Source organism: Typopeltis vanoorti, chromosome 17 (genome assembly GCF_054136105.1).
Source record: "Typopeltis vanoorti isolate ZY-2024b chromosome 17, IOZ_Tvanoo_1.0, whole genome shotgun sequence".
Classification (NCBI taxonomy): domain Eukaryota; kingdom Metazoa; phylum Arthropoda; class Arachnida; order Uropygi; family Thelyphonidae; genus Typopeltis; species Typopeltis vanoorti.
Window position 1 is genome coordinate 61,318,335 of NC_143565.1, and position 13,683 is coordinate 61,332,017.

At 35.4% G+C, this 13,683-nt stretch overlaps 1 protein-coding gene across 3 annotated transcripts in view; it reads left to right on the plus strand.

Moving 5' to 3' along the window:
* Positions 1-13,683, plus strand: part of LOC150097438 (uncharacterized) — an 857,342-nt gene that overhangs the window by 460,020 nt on the left and 383,639 nt on the right. For all 3 annotated transcript variants that reach the window (XM_090406999.1, XM_090407000.1, XM_090407001.1), the window contains exon 14: positions 4,618-4,761. In XM_090406999.1, coding sequence (XP_090263125.1) covers positions 4,618-4,761 — 144 coding nt within the window. The remainder of the gene's footprint in view (positions 1-4,617; positions 4,762-13,683) is intronic.

Consider the following 13,683-nt stretch of genomic DNA (forward strand, 5'->3'; position numbering starts at 1 on the left):
CAGTGGTAAAAAACACTGACTGGGCATGCAGTAGGAATACATATCCATACTTGAAGTAGAAAAAGCCATCAAAAGCCTGAAATGTGGAAAGGCAACTGGTGTAAATGATATTCGACCAGAAATGCTCAAGTATAGAGGTATAAAAGTCTTACAGTGGCTGCACTGCATAGTTCAGGAAGGTCTGGAGAGAAGGACTAATTCCAGGTGATTGGAGTAGAGCTCTCATAATAACCATATATAAAAAGGGGAAAAAAAACTGAATGTGAGAATTACAGAGGTATTTCATTACTGAGTGTTCCTGGTAAGATATATGCAAGAATACTTGAGAAACGGTTCAGAAGGATTTTGGAAGAGAAACTTGGTGAACAACAAGCTGGAGTCAGGCCATATGGAAGCTGTCAGGATCAGATATTCACTTTCGACAAATAATTTAAAAGTCATTGGAATATAAGAAAGATCTGTGATTAAGTTTTTGTAGATCTGGAAAAAGCATATGACAAGGTGCCAAGAGAAATGCTAATCAAAACACCACAGTTATATGGTGTCAATGGGGCATTGAGTTGTAAGTCAGCAGTTAGAAAGGAAGTACAGGAAGATGGTTTAATGCTAAATCTGGTGTCAGACAAGGATGTACGTTATCCCCTCTGCTATTCATTATCTATATGGATCACATTATGAAGGAAAGTGGTATTAAACCTGATATCAAAATTGAAGATGTTAATCTCAGCTCTTTACTTTATGCGGATGATGTTATACTTCTAAATAAATCTGCTACAAGTCTGCAAGATTCCCTTCGATAAAGGATTAAACTAAATTTATTATAGTCTAACTAAGTGAAAAATAAACTTTCAAGAAATTCATGACTTCACATCGCTTGCCTTAGTATCCCATAAAGCAAAGCACATATCCTTACAGGTATGTATAATGTTATTCATTATGGGAAGTGTCACTACCGAAACAGGTTTCGAACTCTACTAAAGTCTCTCTTCAGTGAGAGCCAGAGTCAGTACTCAGTTAATAGGTATCAACTGGGTACTGAATGAATGAAGATGGACCGGCATTTTGTGACCAAGTTGTATTCTCTATGTTTAAGCCAGAAATACATATGATATACAATATGATGAGATTTCATGCCAGCTCGGGCATTGTCAAGTTACACAAGAACCTGTTTTTGTAGGAAACCAGGGTGAGGAGTGAAAAGTCAGCAACTGGAACAGACTCAAGCTCAATGTATAGAAAAAGAACAAACCCAACATCAGAAGAACTGAAGATAGGAACTGTCAATATAAGGAGTATAAATGGAGAGGAAATTGAGCTTGCAAAAGAATTTCATAAGTACCACATGAGCATAATTTGCATCATGGAAACAAAGAGCAAAAACAGGAAAGGTCATAATAACTAGAAGTATAAGATGTTATATTTGGGCAAAAATGATCAAGGAAAGGAAGTAGTGGTGATAGCATTCGACACCAAACATGAAGATAAACTTCTTGATCGGAAGCCAATTTCAAGTAGAGTTATGTGGGCAAACTTCAAAATGGAGAATGAAATGTATTTGTGCTACAGTCTCACAGAAAGGTCTCCCAAGTATAGAAATGGAAGAATTTTTTGAGTCATCACAGCAGGCAGCTTACATGGAGATCTAAAAAAGCAGATTAGGGAAAAAGTACCACCAGATACATAGAAAAACTTGGAGAAAATTGGAGAAGTACAAGCCAAAATAATAATGTTAAGTACATAATGAGAATTTTTGTACATGAAACAGGCTAGCAATTATTAATGCCATGTACAGACATGGCGAAACACTTAAATATGGAGATATAATAGTTTTACAGTGGTTGCACTGGAGCAATCGTAGCTCAGTTGGTATAGACAAAGCCTTTAATCAGAAAGGGCTGAGTTCGATTCCCATCTATGATATGAGGAACCTTTATCTGGTCTTTTTTGACTAAAGGTGAGCCAGTCTCATACAGAGGAAGAGAATTTTTTCAATCAGAAACTCGAGTTTTTCGTCCCTCAGAACAGGCAAACCGTACCAATGAACACACATGGCTCTACAGTCATAAAATATCCTTGTTAGGAGGGCTCAACCTGTCCTAAGAGTCAAGGGAAAAACCCCATGCAAAATACATACGTGGTCATCATCATCATCATCATCATCAAATTTCTGATATATGCCTCAAGAAGTGTACAGGATATGATAGTACTACATGAAAAATGTACATCATTACTAACTTCTTATCTACAATTTTCCTCCAAATCAGTCTGTTACCTGTCAAGACTGCAATATTATCAAGCCTTATATTTCTGTTCCTAAGGCACTTTTTACCGTATCAATCCACCTATATCTTGGTCTTCCTCATTTTCCTGCCAACCTGGCAGAGAACACTTATTTTGCAAATCTTTCCTCTCCCATTCTGTTTAAGTGACCATACCACCTGAGATTAGCTCTGCTAATGCATTCCTGGATGCTGACAATGTCAAATTCTTTCCCAATATCCTCATTTTTAATATGATATTGCCATTGATGCCATCTGTTCATGCCCCTAATCTTTCTCAGGACTCTCGTATATGCGGTCTCTAGTCTTTGGTCAAGTGTTTTACTTCTGACCCAGCTCTCAGATCCATAAGTTAAAACTGGTTTGAACACTGTCTTGTATACAGCTAATTTAGTATACCAACTAATTTCTCTCTTATTCCATATGAATTTATTCAATCTTCCTATCATACCAGCTTTATTGATTCTGCTGTCTATTTCCATATTTAATTTACCATCTTCACTAAAAATTGTGCCTAAGTAGCTAAAATATTTTACTTGTTCTATAGGTTCTCCATTCGAAATACAGTTGATATTTTCAATGCTTCTGCCTATTTTCATTTTCTTTTTAATGCTGAGCTTCATACGATATCTATTACAACAGTTATTCAATTTAGATATTTTCAGGTGCAAACTTTGTTTGCTCACACTTGGATAAAGGATTAATCTAAATTTATTATAGTCTAACCAAATGAAAAATAAACTTTCAACATCTTTCTCTAAATCCAGAGTAATTTAATAAAAAAGGTTGGACACCTTTTGGCAACTCCTATAGGTAAAGATGACCTCGCTATTGCTTCTGCCTGGTATCTCCACCTCTAAGCCTGGCTCCCACTGAAGAGACCTCAATAAAGGTCGAAACTAGTCTGGGTAGTGGCCAATCCCTTAATGCATAACATTATACATATCCACAAGGAGATGTGTTTTGCATTATGGGAGATACTGGGATAAGAGTGTTGTTAGCTTGGTCCACCTTTGCTACGAGTTGCCTGGTGTTGTTACTACCTTACCCCAGTAAGGTAGTACAACACCATATTTAGTCCTGAAGATATTTTCAGGTGCAAACTTTGTTTGCTCACACTTGGATAAAGGATTAAACTAAATTTATTATATCATAAGTTTCTGTGTAAGAGTTGCCCCAGTCCTGAAAATAGTTCAGGTGCAAACTTTTTTTTGCTTACACTTGGATAAAGGATTAAACCAAGTATATAATTTCCTGGTATCTTTTATTTATGATATAACCTAGTGGAAAACCATCTGCTGATTGCCCTAGTGGGTGGCCACTTGTCTTCATGGGAGAACTCCAAGGGAGGGGGGGGTATCTGGAAAGTTCTGATAAACACGTAGAACAAAAATGATATTAAAGCAACTAATATTACCACAAGAAAGAACATACAAGGATATTGGAACCTAATTTATTTACCTACATACCTCTGCTACTAGTATGTTGTTTCTTGTAGTATATCAGTTGCCTTAATATTATTTTTGTCTAGGTGTTTGTCAGAACTTTCCAGACCCCCTCCCCCTCGTACAAGGACCTACTTGGAAGACCACTTTTATTTGCTAGAATATTCAGATCTTATTGTATGTTCTCTACTGCTTTTACAGTGCCATCAGCTAATTGATGGCTAAATATGTTGAACTTTGTATAATTTAAAAAAAAAAAAATCTGTGCATTTCCCTGCATTATTTATTACAGGTTTTGCCTTTAAAAACATAAATTTTTTATTCTGCTTTTGCACTAACTAAACTGCTTGGTTGCCTCGAGTTTATGTACTGAGAACTAAAACAAAGTAAAATTATAGTGGCTCTGTGTTATAGAAATATGTGCTTGTTTAAGGTGCCTTCTGAAGTGAATCTTTCACACTGCACCTCTAACACAAACCAGAGCCTTAAACTTCACAAGTCTTATTCATTTGTGTAACACACAAGATCTCTGTTATACCAGTACATCTTGTGATGTATCTAATGACATGCATGACTAGCTATTATGTTGCTTTTCATTTATTAGTGGTAGTTAAAATATTCAGATCTTATTGTATGTTCTCTACTGCTTTTACAGTGCCATCAACTAATTGATGGCTAAATATGTTGAACTTTGTATAATTTAAAAAAAAAAAAAAAAAAAATCTGTGCATTTCCCTGCATTATTTATTACAGGTTTTGCCTTTAAAAACATAAATTTTTTACTCTGCTTTTGCACTAACTAAACTGCTTGGTTGCCTCGAGTTTATGTACTGAGAACTAAAACAAAGTAAAATAATAGTGGCTCTGTGTTATAGAAATATCTGCTTGTTTAGGGTAGACTGGTTCGTGCTCCAACTCCCTATCCCAAAGAATTGAAAGCACATGCTCGCCATGCAAGAAATTATGCTTTGAAAAAACAGGGGTCTAAAGATTCTGAGCAAGGGGAGACTGAAAAAGAAGAAAATAATACTATTCAGGTAAGATGTTAACTTTGTTTTGTGTCAATTAAATTAATTAATTGCATGATTAATGATGACAGTGGTGATTGAACTATCATTTGTCAAACCTTTCAAAACCATTATGGTCCACTTCACAGATAAGCTGTCTCATTTGCCAACCTAAACGACCGTTATTTCAATTTCCTATCCTGCACTAATAAAATAAAAAACTGCTTTAAATATAAAGAGCCAATAGGCTTCATTTTGGCAATGTAACATTATTATAAATGAAGCTTAATTTATAATAATGTTACATCGGCAAAATGAAGCCTATTGGTTCTTTATATTTAAGTACCTTATGGGTGCACCTTTTTGACAACTCGTATAGCAAAGTATATAAGTTCTTTTCGCTATACCCTTGGTATTAATTTATGGTCTAACTACTCACTGATGAGACCTCAATAAAGGTCGAAACCGGTCTGCATAGTGACCTCCCACCATAATGTATAACATCATACATCTCCTAGGAGATGTGTTTTACATTAATGGCAATACTAAGAATAGTGACCAGAGCTTTACCCACCTTTGCTACGAGTTGCCCTAGTTTGTACTATGTACTACATGCTTTAGCTTACACCAGTAGTCGCCAATACTTTTATAGTTTACTATACTATATTCAGCATGAAACTCTTTGATTGATTCCGATCTTTGAGTTTCTTATTCGGTTTTAAAACAATTTGGGATTTAATATTCCCTTAATTTATAATAAATATTGTAAACACATATAAAGATCATAAGACCTGTGTAGCTCAGTGAAAGTGACGCTTTCATCCTCTGCACTTGGCTGCACAAACTTTTTCTAAGTCTTTCTTTGACTGGTTCCCTATTTAATCGATCTCTGGCACAGGCAAGTGGGTTTTTCATCCCGTAAACTCAAGAAAATTAACTGTAGAACTCGCATTATTTCAGACAGTAACATATCCTGTTGGGGTTAGGTATCAAGAGATAGTAGCACTTGTTTGCTTGTCTCTTCATCGATGCACCTATAATTAGTAATAGACATGGGCCAGCTGTCTCTGATTGGCTACTCGTGGAGATTGAACTGCCCACTCAGTCTCCAAAAGCTATATAGGGTTTAAAAGACCTCGCATACTCGCTATAAGGGAATAAAAAGGTGTTCGCTTATTGTTTTTTTTTATGTAAAGATCATGCTGCTCATGTTCATGATACTGACATGTCAGTCTGTAAGATACACCTGTTTGACTGCATAATCCATAAATAATCTCTACTCCATAAATAAGTAGCTTCCTCTATAGATATGTTGTCAAAGAAGGAAGATCATCTGCCACCTGAACTCAGTAGATGATTGACAATCTTCATTGTATGGTGAATGTCATGTTTGGACTCCACAGCAGGTGCTCTGATTTCTATGTCCCCCCCCTCTCTTTCTGTGCAATGTGTCTGAGTGATACCCTTCAGGGACATTCCAGGTATACTAAAACCAACTCCATTTTGAGGGTACAGCAAGAAAAATGATGGTCGAGTATCCAGGCCCTAACCAGCTGGATCATAATCCCGTTGCCTCATGCCCTGCCAGGTTATGCCTGCAGTGGCAAGTCCAAGTATTGGTGTATGGAGGCACTGTTTAGACAAAAATACTGCAAGGAGATCAGTCATTCTCTGTATGAAGGTGTCTATTCTATTCTTTTATACATTTTTAATCAATAATGAAGCATACAACAGACAGTGATAAGATCACAGCAATTAAAATGAAGTTCCCTGAAAAATTCACTGAAAAAAATAGACAAATCAAACAAAATATATATAATAATAATCACTTTTATATCTGCTTCACAGATGTCAATGCCTATGGCATGAATACCAAATACATGATTTACACCAGACTGCATTTTCTTGACAAAACCCAAATGACAGCTACATCAACCACAATCCACCTTCACTTTACAAATTGCATGCTGTATGATTTTTTATTACACAGGTGATGCCTCTGCCTTTGTGACATCTGACATTGCTTATCTGCTTTTGACCTGATTTAAGCTTAAGATTTCTTTGTCTTTTCAGTAATATTTATCAGTATTGACTATATTTATATATTGATTCTAAATTCTGAAAACCACCCTGACGTTTTCATCATTTTATCCCTGAAGCCCAAGTTTCTACATTCCAACTATCCAAATAGTAAAATCATCCTAGATGACTTTAATATCCACAACTTCAAATGGCTTTCCTTTTCCAGTACCATTGACCAAATAGGATATAACGAAGAAGTATTTGCTTGACCTAACACAAATTGTACATCTAACAAGCCCAAATTCCTGCCTGCCTGGTTGGCTGAGTGGTCTGCATATCCACCCTCCAGCCAAAAGACTGTGGGTTCGAATCCTGCCATGGGCATGGATGTTTGTCATTGTCTGAGAAAATACTAGTGGTGGGTCAGCAGTAGATCAGTGGTGGCGAACCTTTTTATGTGTGCATGCCAAAAATTTACATATCGAGTTGCTGATGTGGCGGCACATGCCAGAAATTTACAAATCAAGTTGCTGACGTGCCGGGCAGTTTTTAGTAGGGGAAAAATTAATAGAAAAATTAATTTATTTATTTATAATATTATATAACATTTTATAAATAATATTTTATTCTAATAAATAACTTTTATTATTAAAAGACCAGAAGATAAATGATAAAATATATATACAAAGAGCCAACAAGTTTCACTAGCCACTGTCTAGCATTTTCAAGGCTGAACTGGTGTGAAAACAAATGCATTGAGTTACATTTCAAAAAACATACACTTTAGTAACTGTTAGGCCGTTACATTTGATCATTCTGTTTGAAGGCGTGCATATGTTCGAAAGCTTCAGTCAGATCGGATGGTCGGATGAACTTGAAAAACATTTTAATATTTTATTCTATTTATAATATTATTCAGTGTAAAATTTATTATTGTATTATTAAATTGATTTTAATGATGTTGGTTTGAAAAGAAAAAATAAACAGTAGTGAGAAAAATATTTATGCATTGTAACTCACCATAGAAGTCAGCTAAGCAGGGGAAGCAGCAGTAGGATGTCAACTTGTCGACGAAATGCTTACGGTATTTACTTGAATATAACTTACCCTCGCTTATAACTTGCACCCCTGATTTTACTTTACGAAAAAAGACATCAAAAAGTTTCGCATATTACCTCACACATGAAAAATGTTTAAACATGTTCACGTCAAGGCGATAGTAACTCACTCCAAGCGTTAACAACATACCCTCTCCAACAGACATTATATTGCAGATGCAAGAAAAACAAGTGTAGTTTTATTGTATCCCTGAATAAGATATAGAGGCTTTTGCAGTCTGTGTAATATATTTCTCAACAAATAGTATGATTCATTAGTTAGAGCAGATTTTATTCCAGCTGTCTCTAATTGCACTATTATTGTCCCCCCCCCCCCCACAGAAACTATAGACTCAAGGAAAACCATATGTTCCACTGAAACACAGTATCTAACTAAAAACTATTGTCAATTTTTCAATTACATTAAATAAGTGTTTGTTTTATTGCATTTGAAATTCTCGATGTCATTATGACAGATCACAAAGGCTAACTTCAAATAAAATTCTACCATGAATTGAAACATGCCATATAATTACGGCGACCATACGTCCTTTATTTCACTGCTCTGTCCTTTAGTTTTTTTTTTTTTTTTCTAAAATGGCCATTTTGTCCTTTATTTTATGAATTGAAATAGTAAATTAAATATTAATGCCAACATATTTAAAGATGCAATTTATAAATTTTACCAAATCTGCATTGATTATTTAAATAACTGGAACAGCTCTTTCATGGAAATGGAAGTACTTGAAAGGGGTTCTACTGTGAGAAATCCCTCTGCGGGCAAAGATCAAGGAAAGTTTTGTTCATTTCCAGTCACTGGAACTTAAGTATAAATGACAGCGAAGTATTTGAAGTTTCGTATATTAAAAGTTATGTCACCAGTGAAAAGATCGAAGAAAGAATAGTGGCAAAATAGATGGGTTGAAATTTTTAAATATTTCACAGATAAATATGTATCTTTAAAACAATTTTAAAAATCGTTGACTGTTGCTTATGTCTTTCTGGATCTGATTCCTCCACTGAACGAGTATTTTCATTAGTGAACTATATGTGGACCAGTGAAAAAAAACCCAATTAAAAATCAAAACATTGGAAGCATGAATTTATACCAAATGGAACTTTGGCGTGAATTGTATACAGTTTTATGTATTTTTAAAACACAAACCTGATTTATTAAAAAAAGTTCATTCTTGTGAAAAGTATCAAAATTAAAATTTTTTAAGTAATAATATGATTGTTTAAAATGCTATGCATATGCTTATATTTTACAATAAATGTTATAAAGCTTTTTAATTTAGTGAAACAAATAAAATAAATGCAACCTGTTTTTTTATTATTATTTATTATGAAACAATTTCTAATTTTTTCTTTATTTTCTCGAAAAAAGTATGGTCACTGTACATATAATGCGTGTGTGAGTTCGTCTGCCAGCTCAAATAAGCAGCAATAAAATTCAACCAAGAGTTGAAACTTTGTGTGAGTTGAGCCTGCCAGTAATGAGAAGCTCCGTTAGAACAATACATCGACACACCTTCATGAATGTGTTAAAACTAAGAAATATATAGTGAATGTTGTTATGACAATTTCAGATGTTATGGAATTCAGTTGAAGAGAATTAGTATTTCAACAAAACAATTGTTGGTTGGTTAGTTGGGGTATATGTAAGTTCGGTTCACTTAAACCTTGGTATTCCAGGTCTACCTACTCACTGATGAGACCTCAATAAAGGTCGAAACCAGTCTGGGTGATGACCTCTCCTCATAATGTAAAACAGTAATACATCTCCTAGGAGCTGCATTTTACATTATGAGAAAATATTAAGGATAGTGACGGAGCTTGCTCTACCTTTGCAACGAGTTGCCCTAGTGTTGTACTACCCAGGTGATGACTTATGCTTGGACTCTTCGATAGTTCTTTGGAATGAAACTCTTAGGTTTCGATCTCCGAGTTTCATATCCAGCTTTAAAATAAGAGGGATTTATTATCCCCTTAACTTAATTGTTGGTTGCCTTTGTCTTTGGGTCATGCGATCTTTTGTTAACATTGCATCAATCATATGCACGTCTTCATAGCTGCTGCTCTCTCATGTAAAACAAAATTTAACTTGTACGTATTGTAATAACTAAAAAAAAGTTAAATAATTTATAAGCATATAAAAGGATATAACCTGTATGTCTTTGGTGTGCCAGCAAAATTCTCGGAAGTGCCACCTCTGGCACGCGTGCCATAGGCTCGCCATCTATGGTGTAGATCAGGGGTCGGCATCCTTTTCAGACTCGCAGGCCACATTCAACTTTTATTTTTAATAATCAGGCCTGCAAGCGTTTATTAATAGAAAATAGTACTTAAGTTATCAATTTTTATTATATCAATCTTAAAACACACAGAAATATTTAAAGTACGAGATATAAAACAATCAAAATGAAACTCAATGAAAAATTATTATCACGTAAAACCAAAGTAATATAGTTTATGCATCACAATATATGTCTCTCTGCTTAATGTGATTTTTGTGATTGATTTCCCTTAGCCAAATTATCTAGATCCACTTGATAACCTAAGGTGAAAATTTGAATCGAAGCATGCAAATGTTCATCAGTCAGTCGAGAAGAAAATTTCTTTTTTTTCTAAAACTCGGCAGAAAATGCTTGTTCACATATGTATGTATGTGCTTCCAAATCCGACTATCATCTTTGCAAAAATGATTAAACCTTCAAATTTTTTGTAATGGTGTCCTTAAGACCAGTTCTTCTGACCTAATGTCCAATCCTCACCTTCTCTTGGTGCACCCTGTTGGGTATCTACCTGGATACTGAACAAACGAGGATGGGCTGCCAATTTGGGATATAGCCGACCAAATTGTATTCTTGTTGGCTTAAACCAAAATACAAAATGATGGTACAACATGACAAAATTTCATGCCGGCTGGGGTGTCGCCCAGTTAAACAAGGCCCCGTTGTTTTCGCCAGGGAGTCAGGGCGAACAGCGAAAAGTCAGCTTCTGGAACAAATCCTAAAACTTACCCCAACTCAACATCGCCAGAGTTAAAGATCGGTACTATCAACATAAAAAGCGTGAATGGCAAAGAAATTGAGCTAGCAGAGGAATTAGATAAGTACCAATTGTGGTGACTGAAACAAAAAAGACAAGAACTGGTGAGATCTTTCTGAGCAATAAATACAAAATGTTATATTCAGGCAATGACAATCAAGGAAAAGAAGGAGTAGCCATAGTATTCAACACTAAATACAAGGCTAATCTTCTTGAATGGCAGGCAGTCTCCTACCATTCAAGTAGAGTGATGTGGGCAAATATCAGAATGGGGAACTGGACAATGAGACTTATTTGTGCCTATGGTCCCACAGAAGGTTCTACTAAGGTAGAAGTGGAGGAATTTTTTCATGCTTTAGAGAAAGCAACTGACACAATGAAAAAGGAAAAGTTGGTGCCTGTTGGGGGAACTAAATAGCAGAGTAGGAAATGATTGTCAGACATGCAAAAATATTTTGGGAAAATTTGGAGAAAAGAGCAAAGCTAATAATAATGGCAAATACCTGTTGGTTTTTTGCTCAGGACATGGAGTGGTTATTACTAACACCATGTTCCAACATAAAAATGTGCACAAATTCACATGGAGAGAAGAGGCAAGGAATAAGAAAAGTCTCATTGACTATGTTATTGTTGATAATGATGTTTTCTCTCTGGTGCAGGACACCAGAGTATACAGAGGATATGAAATTGGAAGTGATCACTATTTAGTCTTCAGCAGGATAAAATTGATTTTCATATTGAAAAGAATAACACGTAAGAAATTTTAAAGCGAATAAAAGTTGAGCAGCTCTCAGATATGAACTGTAGACTAAAATACACAAAAATTATTGAAGAAAAAATGAAAGAGTTTGAGAACAGGAACCAAACCTTGGAGGTTCAGTGGCGAGCCTTGAAGAAAACACTGATTGATTCAGCCAGAGAAGCATGTGGTGAGGTTGTGTGCAAGGATAGAAAAATCAGTACTCCAAGGTGGACACAGGAAGTTATAGAGGCAGTGAAGGAAAAGAAGAAAGCATACAAAAGTTCCTGGCAAATAAGTCAGCTTGTGCTCTTAGAGAATACTGAGACAAATGTAAGAAAGCTAAGCACGGTGTAAAACTAGCTAAATAAAAGTCATAGGAGGACTTTGGCAAGAACATAGAAAATAAATATCAAGAAGATGGTAAGATATTCTGGAGGTTGTTGATGAAGCTTAGAAATGGAGGAACGAGTGTTGTAAAAGGAGTTAGAGATGATAAAGGTGACATGAAAATGGGAGAAAAAGATATCCTTAAAGTATGGAGTAATTACTTCGAAAAATTGCTAAATGAAACAAATAGTGATAGCACAATGGTAAAAAAACACGCAACAGGCTTACAGTCAGGAATACATATCCATACTTGAAGTAGAAAAAGCCATCAAAGTCCTGAAATGTAGAAAGGCTGCAGGAGTAGATGATATTCGGCCAGAGATGCTGAAGTATGGTGGTATAAAAGTTTTACAGTGGCTGCTGCATAGTTCAGAAAGCGTGGACAGAGGGAAGAATTCCCGATGATTGGAGTAGAGCTCTCATAGTACCCATATATAAAAAGTGAAATGAAACTGAATGAGAGAATTACAGAGGCATTTCATTATTGAGTGTTCCTGGTAAGATATATGCAAGTATACTTGAGAAACGGTTGAGAAAAATTGTGGAAGAAAAGCTTGGTGAAGAACAAGTTGGATTCAGGCCAAATAGAGTATGTCAGGATCAGATCTTCACTTTACGACAAATAATTGAGAAAGTGTGGGAATATAACAAAGATCTATACTTAAGTTTTGTTGATCTGGAAAAGGCATATGACAAGATGCCAAGAGAGAAGCTATTCAGTACTCTACAGTTATATGGTGTCAATAGGGCATTATATCAAGCAATACTTCGTCTTTATTTGAGTTGTAAGTTAGCAGTTAGAATTGAAGTAAATACAGGATGATGGTTTAATGCTAAATCTGGTGTGAGACAAGGATGTACATTATCCCCTCTGTTATTCATTATCTATATGGATCACATTATGAAGGAAAGTGGTATTAAACATGATATCAAAATTGGAGATGTTAATGTCAGCTCTTTGCTTTATGCAGACGATGTTATACTTCTAAATAAATCTGCTACAAGTCTGCATGATTCCCTGACTAAATTGAATAACTGTTGTAATAGATATGGTATGAAGGTCAGCAATAAAAAGACGAAAACAATGAAAATAGGCAGAATCGTTGAAAATGTCAACTGCGTTTTGAATGGAGAGCTTGTGGAACAAGTAAAACATTTCAGCTACTTAAGCACAATTTTTAGTGAAGATGGTAAATTAAATATGGAAATAGACAACAGAATCAACAAAGCTGGTGTGGTAGGAAATCAATTGAATAAATTCATATGGAATAAAAGAGAAATTAGCTGTATGCAAGACAGTGTTCAAACCAGTTTTAACTTATGGATCTGAGAGCTAGGTCAGAAGTAAAACACTTGACCAAAAACTAGAGACCACAGTTATGAGAATCCTGAGAAAGATTAGAAGCATGAACAGATGGCATGAATGCCATCTGTTCACGAAAATTAGGAAAGAACTTGACATTGTCAGCGTCCAGGAATGCATTAGTATAGCTAATCTCAGGTGGTATGGTCACTTAAATAGAATGGGCGAGGAAAGATTAGGAAAACAAGTGTTTTCTGCAAGGTTGGCAGGAAAGCAACCCAGAGGAAGACCAAGATATAGGTGAATTGATACTGTACAAAGTGCTTTAGACTATAGAAATATAAGATCTG